Below are 14,180 nucleotides of genomic sequence, written 5' to 3' on the forward strand. Positions count from 1 at the left end.
CAACGGGCAGAAACTGAACCACAGGCAGTTCCATCTGAACCTGAGGAAAAACTACTTCACTGTGAGGGTGACAGAGCACTGGAACAGGTTGCCCAGAGAGGTTGGGGGGGGGGGTTTCTCTTCCCTGGAGATAATATCAGAATCAAAACCCGTCTGGACGTGATCCTCGGAAATACGCTCTAGAGGACCCTGCTTGAGCAAGGGGGTTGGACTAGATGATGTCCAGAGGTCCCTTCCAACCTCAACCATTCTGTGATTCTGTGATTTAGTAAGAATATTTTAAATAAGTTGAATTAGTTGAACCATATTTAATAAGAATATAGGCTACACTGTGGTGATCAAGCGCAAATGTTAGTCAGACAAGCATACTGATCAGCTACCTGCTTACATCCAAATGGCCCCTTTTACTCCCTTTTCCTATGCTTATTCTTCCCTAGTCTACCTTGGTCCCTCCCTTTCCTTCGGTCCTTTTCTTAACCAACCTGTAAGAAATTTTGCCAATTCCCCCAGCTCTCTTACAATATCCCATAATAAGTTTTGCACAGTCCCAAAATGCTCTTCTGCCTGTGTCCCACCATGAGTCCTGTACCCCTGTAGGCAATAATCCCTCAGTCTAACTCAGCTAGGTGGGTTCGACCCCAAGGCCATGGGCTGATCCTGCTTCTTCAATGGTCCTAAAAGTACCTTTTCACACTTGGGCTATCGGGCTTCCTCGCATGCCATTGCTCCTCTGTGTTGTATTTGCTTAGCCATTGCTCAGCTAACACCTTTTCTTCATGCTGGTTAGCTCATAAGGCACTGGGTAACAGGATTTCCCAACATATGTCTTGCCTCATGCCACTACATGTCAGGCAGGCATCCGTACACAAACGGCTTGGCTTGTGGCCCTGAATGCTCATCAGCCCCAACAGATATTTTAATGCTACGTATGCAGGGGCCCTTTAAAATAGTTTTTTTCTCCAAACATTTTTCATCACTATAACAGCATAATGCAGAGGAAGGGCTTGCTTATTTATTTAATTATTTGTCTACAGTGTCTAATTTGGTCGTTTTTCAATCATTTTCAGGAGAGATTTCAACAACCCTTCAGGCACTAATTCTTTCTGCTGCCCTGGCTGCAATGGCAAGACTCTCTTGTCTCCGTGTGCACGTGCATTGACTGCACACCATTATGTTAGCATGGACCACTTATTTGTGCAGAATTGCACTCAGGACTTTGGCTGCAGCCGAAGCACGCCAAGTGTTACTCACATGTCCGAGGGGCAACTTTGATGGGACTAAAGCCTTGGGAAGGGCTGGTGGTTTAGAGGTTATTTTTTTCATCCTATAGAGAGGAAACAGAGAATAAGCCAAGAAGCCAAGCTGACTGAGTATGCCTGTGGCAAAGCAAAGGACTAAACCACATCTCCATAGTCCTGGCTCACTGTCTTAGCAACGAGGCTGAATGTATCCAGGCCACCAATACTCAAATACTAGTGGAGACACTCTGCGTTTGGTGCTTGGCCAACTGTGTACCTGTAGCAACAAGGCTTACACAAGGCATGGCATGGATTTAGAGGGAATTTGCCTGTGTTGTTTGATTAAATCCAAGCAGCAAAGGAGTCGGGGCCCTGCGGGGAGGTTGACTGCTGCCGTAGCCCTGGATTTTGGCTCCCAAGTCCAGCTGTCACACAGGAAGTTTTGCATTCCTGGAGGGTCATCAGCTGCCCTCTCCGCTTCAGCACAGGCCTAATTGCATTTCCAGGTAATGCAGACACCATGTGAGGAGACATAGGATTTTTCAGCCATAAATGGGGAGTCAGATGGACTGCTGAGCATTCACAGAAATGAACTGTGCTGGCCGGCTGTCTCGAGAGGCTCCAACGCAAAATAAATACAGCAATTGCAGCAGAATTCAACTTTTCCAGGGTGACTGAGGAGCGCCGCCGTTTGCTTTAACAAACGCTGGCAAATGACAGTGCAAAATGCATAAAGATGCTGTAAAGCTACTTTGCCTACCAGCCCTGCCCTGGGCCTCACTGAGACGCAGCTGAGCAGCAGCCCGCTGCAAGCAGGGCTTCCCAGGACAGCCTGTGCAACCCACCAAGCCAACCTGGCATTCGCTAAGGAGCTCTGTAACTCAGTCACTGCTTTTATTTTTTTTCTTTATTCTTGGCTTCATCACAGGATACTGTCTATATACACCACCTGCCAGCCTAAAAATGGCTCAAAAGCAGATGAAGGATTTTAGAGCTGTGTGCCTGTCTTTCATCGCAAAGGAAGACAGAGCTTTGTGCAGAAATGCAGCATTCCCCAATGCATATGGGTGCAAAAATCCCCCCCACCCCCCCACCCTCCATGATGCTACTTTTGAGATGGTGCCAAGGGCAAGAGTGACCAGCATGCTGTGACATGCTGCTTCCCACCATCCCCAGTGCAAGTCTGCTCACTCCCATGACTTGCCCTGCAGCTGGAGCAGTAACAGCGCTGCTCCATGCCCAGGTGCTGCTCCATGTCCAGGTGCTGCAGAGCGGGCAGCAGCTCCTCTCTGCCCTTGCTGCCTAGCTTGGGGACTGCAGCGTGAGACCTCAGTCGTCTTCCCTATGTCTTGTAACACTGGAGCTGCAACAAAAAGGCCAGTACGGCCAGCTTGGTGACAGCAGCCTGTTGCTGGCAGCAGAGTTACTCCTGATTTTCGCAGCAAAGAAAGATGAGTGTCGTGTCCAGCAATTGGGCAGGGAGCCCTTTTTGCATATCTGCGAAAGCCCCAGGGAAGCACAGCGCCTGGGAGGGATGCTGTTTCCTTGCAGCCTGGGGAGGAGAGAAAAAGAGTGAGGGTAGAGGGAAGGTTTTGATCCAAAACTGTCCAGTCAGAGTTTGAACAGATGAGCTAACTGTAGGAGATGCCACCTCGTGACAGGCTCTCCTTCCCAACGCCAGGAGCCACATAGCCCCTCTGGCCCTGAAGCAGCTTCTCCTCACAAAGCCTTGTGCCCAATCGCACGGCGCGTGCTTGCCCTCGCTGGTATCCTTGAGGATGCGTTTCTCTTCCCTCCCTCTAAACTGACAGCAAGAAATTTTGGCAACTCACCAAGACACTTCCAAAGACACCCCACATCTGAGCAAACGGCGTTGTGAACATCACAGCAGAGCCCGTCCTGAAAGATATGGCATAATCTGAAAGACATCCCCTGAGGATATGACTTGTTCTAGGACAACCCAAAAATTTGCTAGCATTAACTCCAGCTTTCACTTTTCTATTAACTCTGCACCGACATAGCCTCTGTGCCTTGCAGAGTTTACCTAGGAAAACCCAAACTCCGGCCGCGTGCTGAGCGGTTCTGGTGGGCGCTGAGGGTCCTCAGCTCCCAGCAAAGCCAGGAGCAGCACTCATACAAACCCGAGGCCTTGCTTTCATCTCGCTGCCTCCACACCACCAGAGACTTCCTTGGCACTGCCCTGGTTTACATCAAAGGGGAGCTTGCACGGTGCATTGGCGAAGGGCTGAACTTCATGCTGCGGCAGGGCCATGCAGGGTTACTCTGGAAAATATGCACACTGATATTTTATTCATCTAAAGCTGAAGTGGTCGGTATGAAAGAAAATACCCTGTGGTCTTTCATACCTAGAGTCAATGAATTCCTGGTCCTTTTATAGCTCAGAAATGTTTGGTGCTCTAAGTTAGTTTTACAAGCCTGTGAAGCCCTGGCTTAAGGTCCAGCTAACCATTAATCACAGTGGGGATGATGACAGCTGCTCTTATTTCACCGAGCTTTCAGAAGGGGATCATGCTCCTGCTCATTGTGACCTGTTTTCCCAGCTTGTTTGAGAAACATCCTGCTCTGTTTTGGTCTGTGGGGTTTGATGATACCTTCACACTTACGCGACCACGGAGCTAATTTTGGTACTGGTGCAGCAAGTGACTCAACAGGGCAGTCCGTGCCCAATACCCAGCTGTGGAACTGCACAGGGATGTGCTCCACCCTCACCTTGGGCATGGCCCTTGACGTTGCCTTCCCTTGGACTGTGATACCAGTGGTACTCTTTAACCGTGTGGGTAAGGATGACAGTTCCCCAAATTACTATATTTTGTAATGAAAAGAGCTATAGACCTGTAAGAAGATGGAGGTTAGGGTCCACATCCAATTCATATATCCTTCCAGTCACCACTCCTGAACTCATGTCACTGCACTTATCAGGCTCCTACTCTGGTAAGGGCAGCCCAGGAAAGACATAGCCAGATGCTGCAAATTGAGGACGGCTCTCCTGCCCCAGCTTCATGGAGAGCCACAGTGCTGCTGGGTATTTTGTGGGCAAGCAACTAACTAGCCCCAGGGTAGCAAAGCCTGGCTGAGGGCAATGCTGCAGGAGACCAAAGCACCTGGGTAGGGTGGGCGTTCAGCCTGCAGAGGCTCCAGAGTTAGGACCGGGCCATACGCCGCCACCAGCAGTGTGTCATCGGTGCAAAGCACTTCCCAGGGCAATTCAGCCTGGTCTGCTCGCAGAAGGTACTTTTTTTTGCTTGGCGGCAGGAACTCAGGATCTCCACCACAAATCCCGGGGCCTGGATGAAACTCCTCTAGCTGGGAAGGTGCGTGGGGTGCTCTTGTGGAGATGTCCACCACCGGATGCCAACATGGATGAAACGCCCCGTGAAGAGTGTCCCCCTCAAACGCAGCTGATGGCCACCGAGCCAGGGGAGCCAAGGCATCTCTGGACAGCCCCACCTCTCCAGAGATCTCCCTGCAGAGACGCTGCCCAGGTCAGGGATGCAACGGGGCCCATGGCAGGAGGCTCAGCTCCAACCCAGTTTCAGACATCGGGTTGCATCCAAACTCCAGCACTGGGATCCAGATTGTGATCGGCCACCTGGCAGCAACCTTCCTCCCAACAAAGGATGTTTATACTTTGCTCATTTTTCACTGCAGTGTTGACAGCGCTGGCTGTGTTATCGCAAGCTTCAACAGTTGATGTGTTTCTTAAAATCCAGCTCCTAGAGTTATTTAATGATGTGAGAAATCACAGCTTTTCCTCAAGAGTGTACCTTACAAATGTTTGTACATTTGTTCCGTTACAGTGTAGAGAGGAAAAATCCCTGAATATATGGAAATAGTAACAAATCAGAACAGAAGAAATACCACAGCTGTACAACGCATTGAATCCGAATTAATCATTGAATCCGAATTAAACAGGTCTCATAATTTTGCATGGGATTTGACTCATGATTTTGGATTCCTTCTAACTGGCAATTTTACTAACATTTTAGCTCTTCTGAGCTCTCTCCCTGTACGTGATAAATAAGGAGAATATGGTCTAACACTTACTTTTGGGAATATACAGTAATCGGACATTTTACAATTTAAACAAATTGTCTCTGGAAGTTTGCTTCTTTGCACTACTATTTTCAGTGGCTCATATGCAAAATGTACTTAACCTGGAGACAATGTTACAGTGATGTCCTCCTTACTTGGCCGGAACATCTGTAATGAAGGCACAGTCCAAAAATGGTAGAACCCTCCCCCATGCTATTCCTGAACACACCTGGTGACATGGCTTTTCCCACCCTAATATTGGTTTTGCCTTTGTTGATTTCATTTCTCCCATGACCTTGAGCACCAAGGTAAGCTCCAAATCTTACTGTCAAATCTTGACTTGAGAAAAGCTGAAAAGCCCTATGCTAACCAGTCACCAAACTTTTGTTCTTGGGGGTGAAGACCGGGGCGCTAAAAATCCTTAGTTGCCATATCTTGAAGAGGGAGCATTCAGATGGGTCAAACGAACCTGTGCTGACTATAGGGAACCTGAAGTTGCCGTGATGTGTATGAAGGATATAAATATCCACTATCTACAAAGCCCCTGAGTCTTTGCTGACAGGCTTGTTCCCAGGGGAGGTTGCTTTTATTGGTGCATGTGAGCTTTTGGAGAAGAGGGGAGGTTGGAAAAGGTGCAGGACAGCCCATAGCAGAGAAAAGCCCTTAATGATTTTCATGCCTTACATACCTGCAGCTCTGCAGGACATGATTCAGGAATTTTCTAATGGACTCTTTCAAGAGCATGTGAAAGTCTGCTGATTGAATCTCACTTACTAAAAGCCAGACGCTTGGGCAACTTTTGCTTTTTTCCTCCTGACTCTCTTCCCCGAAATTCTTTCAGATACATAAGCGAATGTATATGCAATGTTTCTAAAGGGTCTAAGCATTCCCCTAGCATGTACAACTGCTCCAAATTGGGATATGATCTTCATTCCTTACAGAGGATGTTATGGTAATACTGGTGCACCTAGATTCATGAGAGTATTTAGGTATCTAGCTCATATTGATTCAACATCTGTCAAGTAAAGACATTCCAGACCCTCCAGAATCTAAATTTAATCAATGGCAGTGCTATGCTTAATGGGAATGCAGTGCTAAAATATCTTTAGATGTTCACCACAGTGCCTTGTTGACTTTCTGCCCTAATTCCTTTCAGCTAAAGATGATTTCACTGAAACCTCGTTCTTCTTGCTGGGCAAAGCTCTTGGTTTAATCCTCCGCTTTGCAGACCTATCAGTTTTGTGCTCACATATACTTATTGATAGCAACTACTGCAGGGCCTTTCAGTAAAAGTTACGAAAAACAGAGGAAATGCAACCTTAAAGTCACTGAAGTATTACTTCCTAGTCTTAGTAACTTGTCTGCAAAGCTTAGATCTGAAAAATCCTCTCTTCTCAGAGACTGAATACATTTCACACTGGAAAAGCGAGAAAAGAAACATTTTTATACATTTATTATATACATATTAAGGCACAAGTTTAAACAGCAAAGAATAAGAAATCTTTGGCTGAACAACAAAATCAATATTTGCTGTGGGTAAACACATAACGTTCTTCATTTTCCCATCTATGTACAAATAACCCTCTAGCTGTACAACACTGTACACCAACCTTTTTTTACAGCCAGCAACAATAAAAAATGACAGTATTTTACAACTAGCTACCAATGTCACCTGGAATGGCTACAACACATTTTCACAAAACACAATAAAATTCAAATAGCTGGAAAGAATAGTGCACCGCTTTGCTGAGAGAGGTGAACTGATTTATGGCAGTAGTACTCCACGCAAATTCTGCTAGTGCTTTGATTTGTGAAGTAAGACTCACTGGTCCTTCTCTCTTGGCAGAAAAATTAAAACATCTTGAGTTCAACACAAGTAAGGAGAATAAACCTTTAAGTAAGTTTATCTCAGCTGTGAACTCAAAAGCGAATGAGATTTGCCTACACTGTAACTCCATAACAAACAGTTTCCCATGTGGACACAAACCCGGGGCAGCATCAGTTGTAAACCCCACTTTGTATACTGGATACTGGAGGGACTGTTGTTCACACAAGCAAGAGGAGGAGTGCTGTATTCTAGCTGACTTCCAGAAGCAAAGCTGTACCACTAAGAGAGATAACTGACTGAAAGCAACATCATGCACACTAATCAAACACTGTTTTTGTGGGACACCTCGCTGTCTGTCTGTACAGAAGTTATTAAATAGTTTCATTAAAGGAAATAATACAGCCAGTAATAAAATGCTTAGGGACTTCCAAGCCGCTGTGTATCCTTACTTCTTGGAGAAGACCAACAAAGTGAAATATTTATCATTCTCATTTTACTTATATTCCCCTGCTTTGTCTTCCTCCTGCCGTGCTCCCGGTAAAGACGATGACCCTACAGTGCTTGTTCACTTTGAGGAAGAGTAACTGAGGTGGGTCAGTGCTGCAAGGTCAGGAGGATGCTAAACGCTACAGCCAGCCACTGCCACATGGAGGCCCTGGGTTTTATGCAAACACTTAGAACTTTTAAATTAACTTTAGAGAAAAAATAAAATTATTTTACAAGGCTTACATTAAGCTGCATAATATCTTCAAGGGGTTTACACTTTTGGTTTTGCAATGCAAAGCTGCTAATACTCAAAACACACAATTCTGTCTTGACTAACAACTGACCTACCACTGCTTCTTTCAACAAGTGCAAAAATCACAGAGAGGGTGACACCGACGTATGCCTAGTTCTATGTACACACAAAAAAATAAGTGCATAGATTTAATGATGTAGCAAATTTGTTTAAGAAAGAAAAAAAGAGGAAAGGTATCTCTTAGCCGCGCAGTTTTGAGTACGAGGCTGGGTTCTGGCACCTACAGGCTTTGAGACTGCAAAGATTTCAGTTTTCAGTGAAAGTGGAGTTTAAAGTGCCTGCTGTTTTCACAATCAAGAGCTCCATTTCAATACCTACAGGATGGTGTGACCTTAAGCCAGTCCTGAGCGCACGGCTACTTCTGATACGAGAGCATCCACCACTTTGCCATTCTAGGCAGCTTCACATAAAATCCCATCACTCTTTCCCCAAAGCCAAGTTCTTCCTAATGTCAATACGGTGAACTAGAAGATTTGGGAAGAGAAAAAACAATACAAAAATATCTCAAAGAGGAAAATTTCTCCATCAGCATTTGCAATACACGAAGCAAAGACTATGCTATAATTAACACTGCTGGCGAGTTGGCCATCTTAGTTACTGCCACCTCTCACAGAAATCAGGGAGTTAGCCAAAAATGAGAAATGTTCCATCTTGGGAGAAAACAAGGTGAAAAGAGAGTGCAGCTCAGCACAGAAAATACAAGATGCTCACCCACTGCTTTGCAGTTAAACCCTTTACAGCCTGATCCTACGCCCCCTAAATGCCCAGTCTCCCATTAATCTGAATGGGAGGTTTGTATGCTTAAGGAAGGTAGGATTTGGCTGCAGGTTCTGAAAACAAGGACAATTCCAAATTCTTACCACAAACACCCTGACTCTTCCATTGTTATGAACTAGTGCACAGTAAGGCATCTTCTGATCTCACATGTAAGCCAAGTGTAACACTACTGAAGTAATTTCAAAAGCCATCAGTGATTTCTGCTTTCCTTCCATCTCTCTACTGTGACTGGCCGCAGTTTTAGTTGCCTCGGGCTAAATTCTCTGCACAATTTCATGCTCAGATTCTCACTTGTTGAAACCCGCGCACCCCTGCTGATAGCATCTGAATTCACAACTGAGGTCAGAAGAGGTTTGGGGAGAGACGCAAAACACATTGATGCTCTCCTATGGGGACTTGTGCTCCTGTGAAGGCACTGCAGACCCATGGGGCCACCATGCTTCTTGACGCTGCCGAGCCCTCCTGCCCTCCTCTAGCACATCCGTGTGAACAAAAAGCTCTAGTTCCACTTGTGCTGCTTCCCACTTGACTCACTCTGTGTGCACATCTGTTCAGTGGAGCTGACTGGATCCTTCCCGACTTTCCATCTTGAAACCTTCCCAACATCACAAAAGGGATTGCTTCAGCAGGCTCCACCCCCTTTTACATTCCTCTTCCATGGGAATTCCAGCAAACAACTGTTCCTACCAAAAGAGAAGTCTTAGCAATCTCTGGGTTTGCATGACAGGAATATTTCCACTGCAAATCCAGCTCCAAGAGTAACACTTGTCCAGCCAGGAAAGAGACACCTGACCTGCATGTCCCAGGAAAACCACACCACACCACTTCAAACAAATAATTACAAGAACTTGCTGTGTACATCTACAGACCAATTATTCACTAAAATCAGGCAGTGAATACTTTTGAGAAATGAATCAATTCTAAGGAAGATGTAAACTTATCCTGGGTTACTCATAAACTTCCATTTGGTCTCAAAAGACTCAGGATTTCTCTCCCTTGGTTGTAGCTAGACATTAAAACAGAACCGCACTGTGCACCCACTCTAAAACTTAGCTACCTTCTCTTTACACCAGAAAACAGTTTCTTTTTTTCCTTGATAGTCACCTTCCCAAGCCACATTCCTTTTTCAATGCTCTTTTCTTCTCAGAAAATCCCAGACATTCATTTCATCTTTCATTTTCAGCTGTCTTTCCTTCTCGCCTGGTGCAAAGTCACAGCACACCAGACTCAAGCTTCTTTTCAGGCACAAACTTTCTCCATCTTTCTTCAAAGTCTTCCAATTAGTTTTTAAGGTTGGCACACTGATGACCTCCTCGGAACTGAAATGTATGCACACAAACCCCCAGAGATACCATCCTTTGCTCAGATGAGGACTTCCATCATGTCTGCGTCAGGGAACTCAGGCTTGTGGACTAAACTGCTCACTCTGCCCTTGTTGTCAGGTGGCTTCCCGTGATTGCAGTTGTCTGGAACAAGAAGAAGGGAAAGTAGGTCTTCCCCTCAAATTCAACAGCAAATTGTTCAAAGCAAATATAAATGAAAGGCAGGAGGAGAGGGGGAGAGATGTCTTAACCATGCATCCTAATTAGTCAAGGCCATACTTGATCAGGAGGCCAAGCAAAAGTAATCCTGAATTCCCTGCACAATGAAATAACGTCAGTGACGACAGCAGGTTAGTTGGTGTACCTGGAACACAAGGTCAGGCACAAAAACGTGTCTTTAAGAGATACAGATGAAAGTACCTCTTTAGCTGTGTCCCTACTGAGAAACAGACAGGTGACTGCAAAAGATTTACATCAGATGAACAAGTTGTTACACATCGGCTCATCCATGGTAACTGTCCATATGTCTATTCCTATTCTGCTTCAACTACGACATTTAGGAGCTTAACTCATCCTGTAGGCAGTACCCAAATCATCAGGTAGATGGATGGAGGTCGAATATTCTGCTTTGCCACTGCGGCAGGCTAAGAGCACGCATGCGGTCACGCAGAATTTATGAATACATTAATTAGGTATTAGTTATGATACATTAATCAGGTATCTATCCTCATCACCATAGTTCTTTGACACCGAGATTCACAAAGTAGGACTCTTAATTCCTTAAAACGTGGAAAAGTTTGAAAGGCTAATTTAAGAGGAGCTGGAAACAAATTCCAATTGGGGCCAGAAGAAACCTCCCCTCCCAGGCGGCCCCGCGTGCCCCGGGGCTCCCCAGGAGCGGCGCCGGCGGCCCTCACCTTTCTCGCCAGCGGCCCGGGCCGCGGGCGGCCTCGGGGCCGGGCTGTGCGTGGCGGCGGCGGCGCCCGGGCGGCCTCGGCCGGGGAAGGAGGCGGCGGCGGGCCAGAAGAGCTCGGCGCTCCTGTCGGTCTGCGTGCTGCTGTCTCTGCTGCCCGTCTTGGCGTGGGAGGCAGGCGCCGGCCCGGGGGGCGGCGGGCAGGACAGGGAGGGCGGCGGCGGGGCCAGCGCGGGGCCGCCAGGCGGCTCGTGGGGCTCCTTCCCCAGCAGCAGCCCTGCAAGCAGGCGGCGGTCAGCGGCTCGGCCCGGATGGCGCCCCATTGCGCGCCCCGGTCCCCCGCTTCGAGGTGGAAAGGCCGCCGGGCCCCCCCGTCAGGCTGCTCCCACCCCGCCGTGGACACCCGCGCGGGGGTCAGCCACAACCCACGCCGGCCCAGCGCACGCCCTCAGCCCCTCACGTCCGCCTCCCGGCCCGCGTTTATTTTCCCCGCTCTGAGCCGCCACGGCTCTTCACAAACTCCTCCCCGAAGCGATCCCCATGTTTCACTTCAGCCAGCCTTTCTCCTCGCCCAGATTCGGTACGTACTCCCACCAAGTTGCCAACATCATCTGCTTGCGTCTGGGAGTCTTTCCCAACTTGGTATTTACTCCCACCAAGTCCTTCCCAGACCGCAGCTTTCTGTGATCACCGCAGAAATGATTTACCACAACTAGCGATAACTGAGATGCAAAATGAGCTTAAAAAATGACTGATCTTTCACTTCAGCAGCAGGAGGAGGTTGCTCCTGCGGACCCCGCTCGGATAACGCGTTGTCCGGGGCAAGGGCGCGCCATGGCCGTGGGCGGTTTCGCCAGGCTCAGGCAGCAGGATTACAATCAAGCGATGGACGAGCCAAAGCTGAAGCAAACACTCACCTATGCTTCCCTTCCACATCTTCTCTTCCTTCTTCTCCTCCGCTATCTGGTTGCTGGTGAGCGAGGTCTGGCGCGAGTGCGCGCCCGCGGCAGCCGCGATGGACGGGACCGACCGAGCCGGTCGCAAGCTCGCACTGTCGCTTTTCCCAGGATCCTTCCGGGACCGCTGCTGAAGGACCTTGATCATGGCATCTTTCTCAATTATTTTCGCATGGAGATTCTTTATTCTGCCAAAATATGAAAGCTCTGCTTACAGAAACAGAAAAATTTGCAGGTTGTGGCTCTCCCCACACTGACGCGGTGAGACTTGTCCCCGGATCTGTCCTGCTGCTCCATCGTCTCCGGGCTGAAGTGACCCAGATAACACAGCTCCTATTATTTCCCTTGAGGGATAACTGTGCACCCTGAAACGGGCAGCATTTCTGGCTCTTGAGCCAGAACAGGGAAAACTTCTGCAAGGTTAAATAAACCTACCTGTTTCAACGGTTTTAATAAATGAGCAGGTGCAGTGAGAACACTAGTGGATCACTAGTATCCCTGAAATACAAAAAGTGAGCAGTGTTCCCCCATAATACTTCAGGGCCAAATCTAGAATTCCTCATTTTGGCAGACTGTCATCAGGAGGGGTTTGCCGAAGTAAATATTACCTGAATTAACTGAGCTACCTTCATGATTTGGGTCTATTGCTGGAATAAAGGTCTACCTGCTGATGAAGCAAACGAAAAAAGTCCCCTTTGGTTTCTGTAACAGTTAGACTGGGCTCTTAGTTTTCTCTAAATGCTGCAGAAAGAATCAGCATTCACCATATAGAGTTAAACAAAGCTCCCTAATTTTCCCTTACAGACCCCCCAAAGACTCTCAAGACACACAATATTGATTATCTGAGAGTTTTCTCTGGGAATGGGAGGAGATTAAAGACCAAATCATACTAAAAAAGACTGAAGCTACGTATTAAAAAATTGTATATGAAATTATACTCACATGACCGTATCTTTACTGGGATGTACACTATACAGTTAAATGCAGTAGTATTTTGTGATGCAGTTGAAACTAAAATGCCACGTCTGGGAAACGTACCCATACAAAGGAGATAGATAGATAGTAACTTAACGTTGGCTTCAGTTTTCCTAATTAGATGTCTAATTTGCAACAAAACACAAGATCCTAATCTATCTTTAATTAACGTAATGGCAAAACTCCATCATTGCATTGGAAGCAGGACAACAAACCCACTAAAAACAATCATTTGTATCTTCCACAAACAACAAATATACCGTGTCATAAAATAATCTGCGTTTTTTTGGTAAGAAAGCCAAAGCTGAAGAACTGATTTTAACTAGGTTTTTTTTTTCTCTCTGCCTATGTCTAAAAAAGTTTATTTTACATTTTCTACTACTTGTAAATGCGTCTTTTTTAGTGGCTTTTGGTGCTAAATTTAGCAAGCTTGTCCTGAAATGCCATTGCAAACTTTGCACGACTCAGATATTAGTCCATCTAGAAAAAGAAATAAATAGGCAGCTACCTAATGAGTAGAGAGTGGTGCAAATGCAAATGCTCACATTGCTGATTATGTAGCAGTGGGATTAAATATCAGCTTTTATGACTAGACACCCTTGTTTCTAGCGGGGGATTTTCACTGGGATTAAACAAGCACTTAGCTTCCTCATATGTCAACCTACTTTTTTGCTAGGAGAACAGCCGTCTGTTTTTAAGAAAGTCGCCTTTGGCATAAAGAAGGTTTAACTGCAATGTAGGGAGGAAGTTATCTAAGGGATAGTGATTATTTCATCACTATGTTTTAACACCGAAGAGCGAAGCTAAGCCCACCCTTTCTGAGCGCGCTCCTAGCACATGAGTGGCAGCGAAACGATGGGCATCACGCCATATCCGAAAGGGCCCCCGGCTACGGCCGTGCGAATGCCATGGCGCGACCTCCCAGTCCGTGTCCCGAGATAGGCAGGCACTTAGCAGAGATGCCATACGTGTACTCCATGTCCTGGCAGCGGCGGTGAGCTTGCACGACCTCCTCTTCCTCCTGCCAGACGCGCGCCTCCAGTGCGCCCTCGCTGTAGCTGCCGCTCCGTGAGTGTGTCGGGGCCAAGGTGTCCCTGGCGAGGGAAGGCAAGACGCCATCAGCCCCGGGCCGCTCCCCTCCCAAAAACATGCCCCACCAGGAACAAGCTCCAGTTTAGCAACACTCTGGGTGTCAAAACAGGGCCTGGCAGCACCACAAAGCTGTCCACAAGGGTGAGGGAGGCTCCTGCAGAGCCTGCAAAAACCCCCCAAACGCACATTCAAAGAACAAACTCTTTACTGTCAACTCAGACAGATCT

General features: G+C 47.1%; 1 protein-coding gene across 5 annotated transcripts in view; it reads right to left on the reverse strand.

The window, feature by feature from the left end:
- Positions 1-6,725: 6,725 nt before the first annotated feature.
- AMOTL1 (angiomotin like 1) overlaps positions 6,726-14,180 on the reverse strand; it is a 96,597-nt gene continuing 89,142 nt past the window's right edge. For all 5 annotated transcript variants that reach the window (XM_068930442.1, XM_068930445.1, XM_068930444.1 and 2 more), the window contains 4 exons: positions 13,830-13,955; positions 11,848-12,074; positions 10,935-11,207; positions 6,726-10,161 (listed from right to left, as the gene is read on the reverse strand). In XM_068930442.1, coding sequence (XP_068786543.1) covers positions 10,058-10,161; positions 10,935-11,207; positions 11,848-12,074; positions 13,830-13,955 — 730 coding nt within the window. In that variant the 3' untranslated portion in view covers positions 6,726-10,057. The remainder of the gene's footprint in view (positions 10,162-10,934; positions 11,208-11,847; positions 12,075-13,829; positions 13,956-14,180) is intronic.

Source organism: Struthio camelus, chromosome 1 (assembly GCF_040807025.1).
Source record: "Struthio camelus isolate bStrCam1 chromosome 1, bStrCam1.hap1, whole genome shotgun sequence".
NCBI classification, from domain to species: Eukaryota; Metazoa; Chordata; class Aves; order Struthioniformes; family Struthionidae; genus Struthio; species Struthio camelus.